Consider the following 17,481-nt stretch of genomic DNA (forward strand, 5'->3'; position numbering starts at 1 on the left):
AAAGTCCTAAACTGGTTCAAAATGTTGTAGAAAGACAACAGAGATCTTTCAGTAGATGATATTATTCCTAATTTGTGGTGCTCACAGACTTTGGTTACGGGCCCAATGCAAAACCCTAAAGAAGAGAGATTAGATGAGCCATCTCTCAATCTTTCTTACTTCATCTCTGCAGCTTTTGAAACTATTTATCGCAAACCACAGGCCTGCCCATTTATGTTTTTAAGATGTTGTGTCGATACCCAAACGCTCTAGATCAGTTCCATGTCACGTTAATGATAAATTAAACGCGAGGCAGAATTTGCAGAGGGGAAAACACCTCCCTGACTATGCCAATTTCTTTAGAAATTCCCCTCCTTGTAGCTGAAGCGATAAAAGGAAAGGGTAATGCCTGTACATTTTATTAGCGTTTTAGAAACAGGGAGGAAAACTGTCAGATCTTTGTTTTTTTTCTTTCATGTGTGTCTGGGCAGGTCTAACCCTCAGGTAACGCCCTTTCTCCTTCTTCCCTCCTGCCTCTCCTTGCACCTGTCCACGTAATGCTCCGGTGGCTCCCGCCGGGGCCCCGCTGCCCGCTGCCCGCTCCGCTCCGCGCCACGCAGGGGCTGCCCCCGCCCCCGCCCCCGCCACGCGTGTGCGCGCCCGTGGGTGACCGCCGGCGCGCGGCGGGGCGCAGGAGGCGCGCCAGGAGCTCCCTCCCCGCCGTCGTCTCAGATCAGAGGAAGGTGCGAGGAGAGGGGGAGCCGGTTTACAATTTCAAACGCAGCCTCCCCGCAGAGGGCTTCATTAGCATATGTCAGGGGGACCGCCGTATATATATATATACACGCGGGGCGTATAAACACCACCCCGCCGCCTGGCTCACACCGGCACGGCTCGGCTCGGCTCTGCCGGCTCCCCATGCTTGGGGCCCCGCCGCGCACCCCCACATGCCCGCCGGGAGAGGCCGGCAGCCGCTCTCCGCCGCCGCGCCCTAGCCCGCTCGCCCCGCGCCCCCATGGCTCCGCTGGCCGAGGTGGGGGGCTTCCTGGGCGGCCTGGACGGCCTGGGGCAGCCGGTGGGCGCCCACTTCCTGCTGCCGCCCGCCGGGGAGCGCCCGGCGCTGCTCGGGGACCGCCGAGCTCCGGCGGAGCGGGCGGCCCGCGGCGGCGGCGGCGGCGCGGCGGCGGCGGCGGCGGCGGCGGCGGCGGACCTGGCGCACTTGCAGGGCATCCTGCGGCGGCGGCAGCTGTACTGCCGCACCGGCTTCCACCTGCAGATCCTGCCCGACGGCAGCGTGCGCGGCACCCGCCAGGACCACAGCCTCTTCGGTAGGCGGCTGCGGCACGGCCCCCGGCCGCGCTCTGCCCGTGTGCGTGTGCGTGTGCAGCCGGTGCGTGTGCGTGTGCAGCCGGTGTGTGCATAGCCGGTGCGTGTGCAGCCGGTGCGTGCGTGTGCTACCGGTGCGTGTGCGCATGCAGCCGGTGCGTGTGCAGCCGGTGCGTGTGCGTGTGCTACCGGTGCGTGTGTGCATGTGCAGCTGGTGTGTGCGTGTGCAGCCAGTGTGTGCATAGCTGGCGTGTGTGCAGCCAGTGTGTGCAGCGCCGGTGCGTGTGCAGCCGGTGCGTGTGCCGCCGGTGCGCGTGTGCCCTCGCGCGTGTGCCCTCGCGCGTCCCGTCTTGGGTGTCCGGCCGCGTGCAGGTAGGCGCGTGCGCAGGTGTGTACGGAAGCGCGTGCGTGCGTGCGTACCCGCGGGCGAGTGGCCGTGCTCTCAGGAGGGAGGTGCGATGCCAGCGGTGCTGGGGCAGGTTGGATGAGCTTCCCCCCCGCCTTCGGCATTAAAGCGCGGGGGCCGCGCTAGGGTGTTGGGGCAAGGTAGCGAAGGGGGGCTGCGCATCCCACACCAGCCAAGAGACGCGCGCACGTGGCTCGCTCGGCCTGCGCTGCATGGCTGTAAGCGCGTGCGCGCGCCTGCGGGTTCGGTGGGAAGGGTCAAAAGTCAGGCCGATGCTTTTTGTACTCGCTACCTGTATCGCAGCTTCCTGAGTCTTCGTAGGATAGTATAGATCACGGACTCGGGCATGCTGACCCTTAGGCTGCCTTCTTTTGCAGGAGAGAGAGTTGAAGCAGAGGGGCCTAAAATGCCCCGTTGCTCAAATACTGAAAATGCTTCCCAGTACTTTCTCTCTCAGTAAACCAAAAGGAGGTGAAGACAACCCAAAAATGTAAATGTTTCCTGTGATATAAGAGTAAATCCTCGATAGTAGTTGTAGGAACTGGACATCTGAACAAACCTGCCATTGTCAGCTGCGTGTGAGCTTTTGCATGTACTGATTTAGCAATCGTAAAAAGGTGATTAAAGAGTTTCCTATCATCCTCCCCATAGTCAAAACAATCTGCTGGAATGGCTCTTAATTGCTTTTATAACACATGGATGTTTTCAGAAGTGAAAGAGCAGTAGTCAAACAGACAGTTCTTCTCAGAAGGAAGATTTCCTACAGCGTGTAAACATGAAATAAATCTTTGCTTTAAGAGCAAAAAAAAGTTAGCCCCAGATCAAACATTTACTGGGCTTTTGAGAAATGTTCTTCCTTTATTCTACCACCGTTCTCGGCACGTTTGTGTGATGTGGTTGCTTTGTGGGTTGAATCACCTGCTTATTATAGTTTTGAAAAAGGGTGACTTTGAAAATGATACCAGAAAGACAAAATACCTCCACCTTTTTTTATGGGACTTTGTGCTTTAGGAACTGGAAAACTAGGATGATTTACATGCTATAGAGTTTTTAATGCTTACTCTTTGTAAAGGATTTATTTTCTTTGCTGCTTGGTAATATAAATAAGAAACCTGCCAAAGCTCAATTAAAATTCAAAACATTTTAAATTATTGTATAGTCCAGACAGTCCATCTGTCTGAGAGTGAAAAATGGTCCTGAATGAAAAACAGTAATCATAAATACAGCAAATAGGAAAAAAAAAAAGTCATAGTCAAAATAAAATGCACTATTTAAAACCAGTTACCTTAGACTCGGATTTTTTTAACATTTTGTGGTTTTGCTGCTGCACAGCAAAATCTTACGTTATGATTCTAGAACAACTTCTTTTTGAGGCTTTGTTTACATTGTTAACAACTTCCAAAAAGCCAGTTCACACATTCCCTTTCTTTCATGTTTTATATGTACTGTAATCTGTGCATATCAATTGGTTAAATACGTTGGTGTACCCTTGCCAAACTGCAGGCTTCAAATAGTGCCTCATCTCCTGAATACTTCATATTATTAATACATATTACATTTTTGGGCAAATGTAGTATAAATAATGCTATAATCCAAACCTTAGCAAATAAGCAGCATATTTCATGCACATAAAAAGCCTGCACTGAAGACAGCAAGTTGTGTCAAGAGGTGTGGGCCCATATGCTAGATAAGATGTCTGGCAAATACTTTTTTTTTTCTGTGGGTAGATTCTGTTATATAAAATTCCCATCTGTACTTTGATTTCCATTCAAATGATCTAATAATGGACGTGTTTTTTTAAGATAATGCTATAGAGAAAGTAAAGTATATTTTCAGGTAATTCAAACCTATCTTCCAGTGTTTGAGTAGGCAGTTTAGCAAATAGTGTATAATCATTATAGATTGCAACTGCATAGTACTGAAGGCTTTAGCCTCAGCACTGAATAAAATCTTTTCATATTCAACATAAAAAAAAAAAAAGAGGTTTCTTAGATGGTGTAGGATACTTGTTCCTAGATGAGGCTTCTCAGACTGTTTTCCTGTGAATCTTTTTATACATTTCCATGCAATATTTGAAATTTCAGGAAAAAAGTAGACCACATTTATTATAATATGTACATTTTCCACTTGCTTTCAACTACATTTGGATGTTTTTATTGATTTTTTGGAACAAGTTGAGTTAAAGCAATCTCTCTTTTTTTTTCTTCTTTCTTTGGATCTATGTTCAGGTATCCTTGAATTCATCAGTGTGGCAGTGGGACTGGTCAGTATTAGAGGCGTGGACAGTGGCCTTTACCTTGGAATGAATGAGAAGGGAGAACTCTATGGCTCTGTAAGTACCACTTTCATGTTAGCTCATACATGTGGAGGTTTTGATTCACTTAGCACTATGCAAACCCCTCAAGTAGCTAGCTGAGGTAGTCTTAGCTTTCAAAACACTAACATCTTTTCCTGTTGAAATGTATAATATATTCTTAAAGTATATGGTATAGCCTCAGATACTAGAGGTGTGATGGGAAAAGTTTCCCTGTCCTAGATGAAGAGAACTGGAAAGAAATATTCCTCTTAAATTATGACAAAGCCAGCTAAATTAAACTGTCTATTAAAAAAGCATTTAAGTTGCCTAGTGTCTAACTTTATTTTTCTCAATACTGCAAATGTATTATAGTATAAAATCTATTATCAAAAGCACTGAATGCATTTGGAAAAAAAAGTTAAAAGGATAGTTATGGAACAAATAAACAACAATTAATATAGTACCCTGACTTACTTTATGTATAGCCTAATGCTCCTTTACAAATCAGCAGGTGGTACTTCCAGGTACCAGTGTTTTAACATAAAAGCGTTCTTTCAAATGCTGGGAGAAAGAGGATAATACCATATGTAACAGTTAGGTACAACTGTAATTTGAAAAATCTGAGTGGTGCAGGAGTACTGGCAATACCTGTAGATCCTGACACTTGAGTATTTGCATTTAAGAATGAAAATAAACTTGTAGTCATTATAGTTAATTTGTATTTGTTGAATAACTACAACACGACTGTAAAGTATAATCTTTGATAAAATGTGAGAAGTGATGCATACCGCAAAGAACACATGGAAATACTTTCCTGATCTGTTATATTGCACCTGTGTCCCCCCACCCAATCTCATTTCTAGAATGGTGGATACCCTAAGACAGAACTCTACATAATGTAGTTCCTGTAGGTCAGGTGAATTTCAGTTAAATCATAAATGAGTAATGCTGCCTTAGAGAGAGAGTTATCTAACTCATGTTTAAATCCAAAATTGTGTATGTACAGCTCCAGTTGTCAAAAGAGTAAAGGATGGATTAGGCTTCCAAACTCGGTGTCAGGTCTATATACTCTTCTTGGGTTTGATCTGTTAACAGTTAAATGAACAGTAAGGCAGCACAAAGCCTAAAACATTTTGTTACTTTTTATCACATTTTTGTTTCCTGTGTGTTCAGATATCTAGCGACAGCTTGACTTATTTTTCTTCACTGTTTCTTTCTGCAGGAGAAACTAACTTCTGAATGCATCTTCAGGGAACAGTTTGAGGAAAACTGGTACAACACTTACTCGTCCAATGTGTACAAACATGGAGACTCGGGGCGGCGATACTTTGTAGCACTTAACAAAGACGGTACTCCCAGAGATGGGGCAAGGTCCAAAAGACACCAGAAGTTCACACATTTCTTGCCCCGGCCCGTGGATCCTGAAAGAGTTCCAGAACTGTACAAAGATGTGTTAGGATACAGCTGAGGAAGGAGGCAATGTTGGAAAAAACCCATACTGGAGCTGTTTGATCTTGCCCCTGCTTCCATGGCAATACCAGCATGAGGAACCTGCAGAGGTCTAGGATGCTGGATTGGAAGAAGCTACTTTGTGATAGGCAAGCCTCTGTTTTCTAACATTTGGATTTAGGAGACAAAGCCTTAAAGCTGGGAGTCGACCAGCCTCCTTCAAACTTGCTGTACTGTTTGGTAGCCAGTAACCAGAGGGAAGTTGGAGTGTGACTTTTTTAAAACAAATTCTTGGCTATTTTGTCTGGATTACCTATGGTCCGTAAATTAGCAAAGAACTACCTACATCATGTGGATGAGACACCAGCTGGAAGAAATAGAAAGAAATAGACTGTAAAATAGTAATAAATCCTGAGAACTTTATATGAAGTTTTAGTGGCTCCACTTTAGTGACGGACTTTAGATGTTGATGCATCATAGCCAGAGATGGAACTTTTCTTCAGGATGGACCTATTTATACATCTCCAGATAGCATATATTTATTTTATATATTTATTTATTAAAGAGTTTATTTTTTACTGGGATATGAAGAGAATACAAGCCCCTAACCCCAATGAGAAATCATTTACTGTGCCAATATCTACTTTGAGTAGTGTCATGATACAGAAATGACATTACATTACAATGCTTCTGAAACCTGAACATTCATATTTCATTGTTTATCAGTTACAGATGAGGTTATATTTTATGCACATACCATTGCCTTGTTACTGTCCTTGTTCTGGAAAGAATGTTTAGTTTTTTTGTTTTTTTTTTTTTTACCTATGAGAGTGCCTTACAGATCTGTATTGAATTCAAATGCACATTTAAAAAAGGAATTAAAAATTATTTCACTTTATTGGGTTTACTGTCATTTTTAAATTGAGAGTCTCTTAGCGTACCATGTGTAACACTGCAAACCTGCAACAGTTGTGAAGAGTGTATTGCAGTTACCTTGAAAGAAAAAGTAGTATTAGCTCTTGAAATCTTGAAATCACCACATGCTTGACGTTTTTTGCCAAATGGCTCCTACTGTCTTTACTAACACATAAATAACTATTCTCTGCGTTACTTAAAATTTTCATGTAGGATTCTCATCACTCTATAAGATATTCTAATTATATTACCTATAAATATGTTTAAGGGGAAACAGTATCAGAGCAAGAAGCTTCTGATACTGCTGAATGAAAAGCTTCTGTGAGTGAAGGTTGCTTCTCCCCTGAGTACAGAGGAGCCTAAGGAGACTACTTTCTTATTTTAATTCCTCCTTTAGGGAATAATCTCAGCATCAGTTTTTTGTGTCAAGACTGTCAAGACAAAAATGTGCTCTGTGCTATTTACAGCTATACAACAGGTAGATCACACTAATTTAATTAAATTCAGGACTGTCAGTTACAAAGCACAAACTCCTCTGCGTATTGACCTAACTGGAAAGTCTCCACTTTCTGTAAGAATACTAAGGGTTAATGACAGACCCTATATGATTTAGACCTAAACATGCTGAAGCTTGCTGTCAGATGATTGCCACCTCCACAGGAAAGGTCGGTCCAGAAAAAGGACTGCAGGAAAGGCACTCCAGGAGAGGGCAGCAATATGTATACCGTACCAGAGGTGGTCTTATGTTTCAGGTGCCAATGCTCCCAGTGGGCTCCAGCTCAAGATAACTCATTTGAGTTCAGTTTCAGTTTTGTGGAAGCATATACGGTTCAGGTACTGCATGTGCATCATTTGTATCAAATCAAGGTATTAACGAAAAGCATTATCCAGCATATAACACACTGGCTAGAACCATCACTGTACCAGAACTTCTTCCAATCCGTAACGAGAAGAGGATGAGCATAGATTAGTGCTGGACTGTGGAGAAAATACTTTCTGCCAAATAGAAATTGAATGCAGATACACGAAAAGATGTTTCAGCACTTTGTGGCTAGCAATATGCAACTTACTAAGGTTAAAGGCTACATTAAAATTTCCTGAAAAACAGGCAGTGGAAGATCTACAGTGCCCAGTTTAGTAAACTAATGTAATGCACTTCAATTTACCATAAAATAATGATTTTATGGGTGATGCTGAGTCCCATTAGTAATAGATCAATAACTGCAGACAAAAGTATATGCTTTACTATTTTTCCTCTGTATGTTCAAAAGTAATTTATTCCCTGTAAGTTGTGTAAAAACCACAGTGGTTGCTGCTCAGGATATAATTCCCATGTGTTTCTGGCAAACATGCTCAGTGTTTAAATTATACCAATAAAAGAGTTATCTCTCTTTGGATTAGCAGTTTACTGTTAATCCAGCTACCTCAGAAGTGCTTTGAAGATGAAAGGGCTGTACTCATCCTTGTTATTATTATTGTGCATCTTTTTCACAGATACAATACAGTTCAGAACAGTAACTGAGGATAGCTTTAAGTAGTGAATAGTCAACTGAAACTTCTGGATCAAAACACCTAGCCAACATATAGATGAAGAAGAAGAGTGATATATGCTTGTCATTTTCTTGCCCTGTTCCCATTTTAGATATATGCCAATAATCCTTGAACAAAATGTAATCAAGCAGGTATGGTGGTGATGAATGACTGTACAAAACCTCCAGCGCATTTGAAAGCTGTCACAGCGTCCTTTTGTAGTTCTGGGATATTGCCATTGAAGAAAGATACTGCATTTTCCCATTTCATTTTGCCTGTAGCATGTATTTGCTCTCTGTTACATTCTGTCCATCATGATCCTCAGATGCAGTTAACGTTTTTCTAGTTTGAAAATGGCATATACAAAAGCAGCACCTCAAAATAGCTGTTTTCATATGTCGTTAGACTAATAGGTTTAGTTGTCAGTGGTTGGGTTTTTTTGTGTGGTTTTCACTCCCACTTCAGAAAGCCCAACTGGATAGAGAGGGAGAGGTTGGTTCTGTTTAACCAGTAGAATTAATGATCTGGTTTACCATGCATTACATTTTGCATAAAGCTATCAATCTGAAAGCTGTGGGCTGCTCTAATGTCATGAAGAGGGTAATCTGAAGGAGGTGACATTGTTCAAGGTTCAGAGGAAATCTCTGAAGGCAGAGAAAATGTCACATCTTGAAATAAATCCTTGCATGATTGGCTGCCCTAATTCTGCCTTTCCTTTTTTCCAGGGAAGGAGAACCATTCAAGGTAGTTACGCAGTTTGCATAGCAGGTGCAGCTCCACTTTCTGCTTCCCACTGATTCTCCTAGTAGCTGTAAAACTTGGCCCTTTCATCTCAGAGCTGGCTGGAAATTGAGTGCTCCATGCCAGTTCTGTATTCCTTCACATATTTTGTTTTCTACTGCTCTCTTTTCCAAGTTATGTCACAAATAATATACTAGCTATACAGAAGATTTTCTGAAATCCAGGAATAACCTTGACTTCTGAGCATATTTGAAGTGAAACTGTTACTTTTAGTAATCTTTGTACTCTTGGTCAGAATGCAGAAGGTAGAATTTTTAACAGTCTTCTGTGGTAGTCTTTCTAGCTGTGATAGTTGCAGGATATAGGAGAACCCAAGTGCCTCTGGAAATGGGTACTTTTTATTAGATGAGCTGATATAATCAGAAAAAGTGGACAGCTTGTCTAAAAGGCACACAGTCCTTTCATTGGTCTGAACCATTTGTGTTTGCATGGAGTAGTTTGGTCCTGTCTGTGTCTTCACGTTTTCTGTCATGAGCTTATTGATGTTATCTTTCATGCTCAGGTGTGACAGCCAGCTTCACTGATTCTATCTGAAAGTTCAAATCACTGGTCTGGCCATGCACTCTGGTAGCACTCCAGGATTGTGCAGAATTTACTTTCTGACACGTGAGAATCATTTAACAAGTACATTTTCATAATAGCTTTCATTTCCAGCTATTTTCATTTCTTGATGTGCTTTGTTAACTCTTTTTTTCATAGCTATCCAATCTTGCTTCAGTAACTTTGTGAAGTTCTGCTTAAAGATAGGTCTTTACCAGCAGCTACATGATCTACGGGTGTGATTTTTTTTTTTTTTTTTTCAGTTTATGAAATCACACTAGTACCACCGTGTGCTGGTTTTAGCTGGGATAGAGTTAATTTTCTTCATAGTAGCTAGTATTGGGCTACGGTTTGGATTAGTGCTGAAAACAGTGTTGATAACACAGGGATGTTTCAGCTATTGCTGAGCAGTTCTTACACAGCGTCAAGGCTTGTTCTGCTTCTTACCCCACCAGCAGGTAGGCTGTGGGTGCACAAGAAGTTGGGAGGGGACACAGCTGGGACAGCTGACCCCAACTCACCAAAGGCATATTCCATCATACCATATGATGTCATGCTCAGCATATAAAGCTGGGGGAAGAAGAAGGAAGAGGGGGATGTTCGGAGTGACGGCGTTTGTCTTGCCAAGTAGCCATTACGCGTGATGGAGCCCTGCTTTCCTGGAGATGGCTGAACACCTGCCTGCCGATGGGAAGTAGGGAATGAATTCCTTGTTTTGCTTTGCTTGTGTGTGTGGCTTTTTCTTTACTTGTTAAACTCTCTTTATCTCAGCCCATGAGTTTTCTTACTTTTACCCTTCTGATTGTCTCCCTCATCCTGCCAGGGGGGAATGAGTGAATGGCTGCATGGGGCTTGGTTGCCAGCTGGGGTTAAACACTGCAGCATGGCTGTAGTTGTACCATTGCAAACCATTAGGTTTGCCTTACTCCTTTTTCTGTACAGCAGAGAACTGAACAGACGTACGGCAGTTTTATACACCATAAATGCATCTTCATTATTGCCTTAATGTACTGGACCAAGCCTGTGTCATAAATACTGTGAGAACATTGTGGTAAGATGCTTAAGTTTTGCTCATCTTGCTCCATACTGCATGGAGATGCTATCAGTAAGGAGGCCTTTTGGAAATGTCTGAATTTGCTCCTTTTGCTTTTCGTGTGAGAAAAGCTATTGACTTCACTGCTGTTAAATTCTCTGCAATTATTTGGTGGGTTTTTTTAGTAATGCAACCATTTGAAGACTCAAGTTATAGACCATAACAATGGCTGCATGAGATCAGACAGTACCGCATCTCCACTGCATGAGGAAGAGAGTAAGACAGGCATATATTCTGGGCATTCATCGTAGAACCCTGACTAGAATTAGGACCTGAAGTCAGTTCTCCTCTGGGTCATTTCCTTTTATGAGGCAGAAAAGTGAAGTAAACATTTCACAATGTTGAAGAACATGGTGGTGGAATTCTAAGCTTTCTTGATGTCTGCATCAACCTGCACTTTATCAGACATTTCTCCTAAAACAGTGTCCTTTGCAGTAGTATATTTAGCTGTTGTGGTGAAATTGTTGCTATTAGTGTAATTGGTGTCAGTGTACATATGCTGATGTATATGTGCTCGTCTCAGTACAAGGCAATATATATATTGCTAGAGAGAGAAAGAGATCATTCTGAAGTTGTTATATACCATCAAAATATTAATGAGAAAAGTTTGGTTTATGGCATTAGTTTTAACTAAGTTTTTCATACAAAGTTTTGCAGCACTTTTGACAATGCTGTATGGGTTCTTAACAGTTGGAGATTCATGGGCAGAAAACCAGAAAGGTGTAAAAACTTCTCAGGTGGAACATACTTAACCATGACATCTTTATGAATAAGTTGTGCGCAAATAGGAAGGGGAAAAAAAAAACAAAAAACCAAAACAGGGAGGAGGTCAAACAGTTACTTCTGTTGCCAGTTGGAGAGAGATTAAGTTTCAAACAGAAATTGGTTGGCAGCTTGCCAAAATAACTATTTCATCTGCAACATGATCAGACACTAGAACCATCCTGGAAGTTCAGGAAAAAGAGAAAACATTGAATTAAAGCAGTGGTGACAGTAGCTGTCTGTATTTCAAACATATCCAAAATGCTATTGGTATTGTTCTCTTATTATAGCAAATCTCTAGTAAATGCAATTTATAGGAAAAGGAGTAGGAGTGTTAGAAAATCAGTCTTTTGAAAGTGAGCTTAATAAAAATCTCTCTGTGGTAAAGTTCTGGTTTATATATTTTGTCTAATTACAGGAAAATTGAATCATGCTTTATTCACACTTAAAATATCACAAACCACATAATATTACTGTCATGGATATCTTCATGTTATGAGCGTTACTTGATTTATGAATAGAGCCCAAGTTAAGTCACATTTGTCTCCCAAATGTCATCTTTTATATATAAATATCTAGACTAGCATATATTTATGAAATATGTTTTTTCAAATTAATTACAGGTGTTTGCTTTGTTCCTGGCAATAACAGGCTCATTGGTTGACTGTTTCAGGGAACATGTTTGTCTCTTTATTATTCATGCAAGATCTTCCATCCATCTCTAATTCCAGTGGCCATAAGGTGCCATAGACATGAACATGGGTCTTAAGGTGGGTAGATTTGCCTTAGGGTTGTTTCACCTGTACATGGCTGAAATATCAGAAGGTGGTGATAGGCAACTATGCTTCCACCTAAGAGTTTTTAGCAGTTGACCTCTGTGTTGTGCTGAAGCTTCTGGGTAGGAGCTTGAAGTAATGTTAGCCACCAAGTCATCAATATCCTGATAATGGTAATTTTATGTCTCCTATTTTGCTGGAGCCAGAAAATATAATTTCCTTTTCTAGTAGAGGCATGGATGGAAGCCAGTTGGCTAGAGCTTGGCATGAACATGATGGAGGTGAAATGATAGGAAGGGGAATATTGTCAGGACTTTTTGCAAACTCCAGGATGATTTTCACAATTAGTAAGTCTTCCTTAGTAGATAGCCTACTGATCAGGTGGGTTATCAGGTTTTGAACTCCAGCCAGCTTTTTTCTTTTCAGCTGGACAAAGACTGTCTTCATCTCTTAGATTTAGCACCACCTTGGCCATCTACTCTTTCTGAAAAGTAGCATCATCCAGTGACAGCACGAAAAGTCAGAACTGCATTCTGCTTTTTGTTCTGCCTTTTTCTCTAGCTATTCAACCTTGGGACTATCTATTAAAGTCTTTATATCTCAATTTCACCACCTATAAGGAGACATTATGTCTAACTAATCATTAAGCTAAACAAATGCAGAAAAGTCTTATGACACATATAGCTGTGTAAATGTGTCAAGAAATTTAACCTGCTGCAGAATGGTCCTACTAAAATTGTCTATGCCTTTGGTAACTTTTAACATGAAGATATGGATGCATGCTTGTGGCCTACTGTATTCCAGATATGATTTAGAGCAGGTTTTGATTTTTAAAATGTCAGATGGTAGCTTTTCCTGTTCAGGAAACTCCTTGTCATGGTTCTACAAAGCTATGCTGTGTTGCTGGCCCTCCAGTCAAACTTTCAGAACTGTAGTTCTTAACAGATAGATCAGAGGCTTCTCTTTTTTTTTTTTTTTTTTTTTTTTTTTTTTTTTTTGTGCAAAAAACACTTTAGCTACCCTCTGTGATTTAGTGTAGGAATCTGGATACCTGTTTTTTTCTTATTGCACTCTTCCCAGCTAATCCAAAAGAATCCCTACTCTTGCTACAGTCTTATTGCTCTTTGAATAAACAGACAGTAGATTTTTGCTGTGAGAAGATTGCTTTGTCCAAACTTTCCTTAGTGAGCTAGAATCCAGTACTTAACCATCACCAAATGGTCAGGAAGTGCTCTTAATTCTATGCCATTATCTTTATGTATAAAGTAGAAACTGCTCAACACTAAACCCTAAATGCTGTGTGGCATAGTACCTACTCACTTTCTCTTTTAGGTCACGGTGCCATGGGTATCTATTCCAAAATCATAAAGTCTCCTAGACGAGTTTTGTGCTTTGTGATTGCTGAACACTGTAAGGTGCAGTATGAAATTGTCTCATGCAGTATAAAATTGTCTCATGCGATTAGAAATGTCTCATGGCTGTATTCAAGTACCATTGCAAGCACCACACTGCATTTGATTTATTACTAAAAATAGGGTCCAAGATACGTGCATTTGTGTAGTGGTTGTGGTTTTGTGGCTTATAACCTCAGTTAACTCCTAAGGTTTACCGTAATGAGGAGGTAAATTCTTTTATCTAGGAATGTGTCTGCTAATCTTAACTATGTAAAGTGTTCTCCATTCCGATGATGGTGCTAGGCAAACAACTGCAATAAGGAATATGTAGATGTTTCTGTAGATTTTCTTTGTGGCATATACACCTTGAAAAGCTCAATTAATCTAATTCTAAGTTATTAGCAGTGTTTGCCTTAAGCCATTCTATCTGCTCTGTTGACAATTTTTCATATGATGAGTCTGTATTTTCTTAATGCTCTTAACCTCCTCTCACCTTCTTTAGGTCACTCTTTAGGATGCATTTCCTATCCCTGAGCATCTCTGAGAACAGATCACTTGCAGCTCATCAATGCTCCTTCAAAGACTGTCACAAGAGAGCAAAAATAAGGTACATCTCATAACCAGGTATTGCGTATGTTTTTTTGATATTTTGTTCTTGTTGCTTTGGGGAATTAGGCAGTGTGTTCAGGGTCGAAACCCAAACCTATCTTGGCGGTGCAGTGTACTAGCCCTTGCTGCCTTTACATATTCAGTCAGCCCCTTGACAGTGTTTTAAATGAAAAGGTGACAGATGATGAATGACACATAGCACTCTCATATGTTTTCATATTAAAAAAAGAGGTACTATTGTTTCAAAACAGCAAAACTCTTTTATCTCATGAAGAAACTTCAATAGTCCTATGAAAGATTTGGTTTCTTAAAAAGTTGGTGAGTGTACCCATATGTTTTCATATGATTCTTTTATGATGCTGGCCAGCAATGATGAAATTAGCATGTTTTGATCTATATACAAGTTGTTCATAAAGAACTTGAAAGGAGTAGTTAGGAAAATCCAACTGCTGAAACATTTAAGATATACTTTCTGGTCTCACTTTTGTGTGATTGTCAGCCAGGGACTATCATGATCATGGTAGTTTGCCAATTGCCTGCCATAGATCTAATATTTATTGCTGCAGTGGGGATTTCCTATCAGAGATCTGAAGACAGACTTTTATACATTGTTTCTCCTAGGTAACCTATTCAAATCAGCAGAAGAGATCTGATAGTAAAGGAAAAAATAATCAAAAGATATATATTTTTGATCTTTGTGTTTATTTGAACTTCATTATTTTGTTCAGGTTTTCCTTCACGTAGCTGAAAAAAAGAGAAGGAAATTGGCTGGTGTTCTGCTTTTCTATGTAAAATTCATAACTGTATAATGAGATTAAAATTAATGTATTTTTCTACCAACTTATGAGGTATAACATTTATTTTTCATGCTATCAGAAAGTAGATATATACAGTTTAGCAGGAAATTAGTCTTTTTTAAGTCTGTTGGAAATATATAGAAATACTCGAATCAAATCATAATTGGCTAACATTTCTGCTTCTCTTTTCCTAAGACAGAAGTAGACAATGGACCAAAGCACTGAGAATGGCAGGATGGGGTTAACATATTCTGAACAATTCCCAGTCCCAGGTCCCGGACTATTTGCACAAACTATGCTCTCCATACAGTTGATTCCCTCCAAAAGTTGATCTGTCAGTCATCAAATCTTATATATATATATATATATATATATATATATATATATATATATATATAGCCTCCTATCTTCCCTTCACAAGCCACATTCAGCTTAATGAGGAAATAAGTCTTCCCGATTACCCTCACATTTTTAGAAACTATAGCCTGAGCTCCTTTATCAATCAGTATCTCTTGTTTCATTGGAGAGAGCGGGACTTTTTGGATGAAGGCTATGCCACAGATGCTTGTATTGTTTAGTGTTTACTGTCAGAGGCAACTCTGGATTTTGAACAGATGCCCCTGCTTTTACAAAGAGGCATCTCTTACTGCTCCCAAGGAAACCATTGCCTTGCTTCCTGAGACATGCCAAATCCCTCACCCAGCATGGCTAGCGTAGCCTGCAGCGCTGACACCCGTGTGTTTCTGTGCGAAGAGATGCAGCTGAGACCAACGAAGGAGCACGGTTAGGAAGCGCAGATGAGTGCCTGAGAACAAGCAGTGCACTGGAGGCTATGTGTAGCGGCAAAGGTGTGTGTGCAGGGAGGGGAGGCAACGGCAGTCTGAGATCAAACTGCTTTGCTAGCATTTAGCCCTTGGTTATATAGCTGGGAAGCAGGACCAGAAACTGTCTGGGCTGATGCAAATCTCATTGGCTGTCTATCCTTAAAAGGCAGATGAACTTTTTTTCTTTTAAAAGCATTCAGTAGAATTACACACCGCTTTCCATTTTCTCTGAACTATGGCACCCGAGGCCTCCTGTGGTACAGGTTTTCATATCCCTGAGTGTTCTGTATTTTATTTGCCAGCTAAATAGTCAAGCAAGGGTGATAACTGGCAAACAGAGCGGTGTTTTTCTCACGGTCTACAAACTGTATGGGGAGCACAAACTGTATGGGAAGCATGAATTTATTTGATAGGGAATGCTGATCAAACTATAGTTTGATAGTAACATTTTTTTTGTCATAAATGACTGGTGATACAAAAATCTAAAGACTTCGCACTCTCTATTCTGTCCCGGTCTGACACATTCACTCATAGATAAAACATAATTTTAGAATTACGTGCTCATATTCAATCTGTAGTTTTTCATGTCTACAGTTTACACTTAAAACTTCCTAAATCCCTTTGATGTCTCTGTAGCACATTAATGTTTTTTTAGTATTTAAAAAAAGGACTATGTTCCAAGAAATTATTTTTAAAATTTGCAACATTAATATATTAGTAAAGGTGACTATGAGAATGTTATGTTTCCAGTCTGAGTTAATATCTGATTGCGTCCAATGAGAAGACAAAATTTTGGCAGAGGTTATTTCAACATGAAGGCATGATAGGATACATACTGCAGAGCCATTAGCGAGTGCTTCAGCTTCACTGGGAACTCTAGCCACCCATGATGCATCTTAACAAACTCATAAAACATGATCTGCAATATCTTTTTGCAATACTACTACTACTACTACTACTACTACTACTACTACTACTACTACTACTGGATTTCATTTTTAAAGACCTCAGTTCAAAAATTACATTTCTGCTTGCTAGATTAAAGCTATCATGGAAAAAAACCCCAGTTTCTAGCCATGTAGATGGGAAAACACAGGAAAAGATTGGAAACCAATATTTTTTTCATATATTATCATTGCTGAGATAAGTATTTTCTTCTTTTGCCTGTGTTCTTTCCTTCTATTTTTAGTAGACTTATGTAATTTCATCACATTATGTGTAGTCTTCCTGCTCCCAAGGGCCCAATGATAACATCAGTTTGCTGCTTTCCAGTTTCCTGGAACTTGCTGATAAAGTGAAGCAGAAAATTAAATTAAGAGAATCCTATATTCTTAATGAAGTTTGAAAAGAAAAGTAGGGGGCAAATAATCACGCTATTTGAAATATAGCAAAACCCAAGACAGGGCACCAAAGAGACATTTCTATCAGAGACACAAACTTGTGGCCAAATCTCTGATATGCTTATACTGGTGTACAACACTGTGAATCAAAATAAAAAAAAAAAGGAAAACGTGCTAACTCCAGACAGGTGGGAAAATTCAGTCAGCTCTGATAGGCTGCAAAAATAACAACTAGCCTAAAGTGGGGCTTTGCAAAACGTCTGCTGTAATTCTGTACCCTCAGAACTCCGCCTTTCACAGAAATGCTTTCCTAGCCTTCAGGGTAAATGCCAGTAAAGGACATGGCATTTAGATAGCATGCCTTTCCAGAACAATAGATGGAATTTTAAAGAACCAGAGATTCTTAAAATGCTTGTCACATCAGACATTATTTGAAAAATAGAAATCCCTCAAGGAATATTGGGAGACAAAAGCAGACCACTTTAGCACACTGCCTGAGACTTCTGTACATTGAAGGACAGTACAACATTAAGGAGTGCTGTCTCTTATCAGGCACCTGCAGTACTAGTTCTGTAACCTTGAAAAGTACAATCAAAAGAAACAGTACATCAGTAACCTTGTTGGCGGCATGCATATTGTAAAGG

At 40.6% G+C, this 17,481-nt stretch overlaps 1 protein-coding gene across 1 annotated transcript; it reads left to right on the forward strand.

Moving 5' to 3' along the window:
- Positions 1 to 790: 790 nt before the first annotated feature.
- On the forward strand, positions 791 to 5,475 carry FGF20 (fibroblast growth factor 20). The gene is given in 5 exon segments (XM_075709568.1): positions 791 to 825; positions 827 to 867; positions 870 to 1,307; positions 3,940 to 4,043; positions 5,230 to 5,475. Coding segments are annotated over 5 exon segments (864 nt in total).
- Positions 5,476 to 17,481: the final 12,006 nt, after the last annotated feature.

This window comes from Pelecanus crispus, chromosome 4, assembly GCF_030463565.1.
Source record: "Pelecanus crispus isolate bPelCri1 chromosome 4, bPelCri1.pri, whole genome shotgun sequence".
Classification (NCBI taxonomy): Eukaryota; Metazoa; Chordata; class Aves; order Pelecaniformes; family Pelecanidae; genus Pelecanus; species Pelecanus crispus.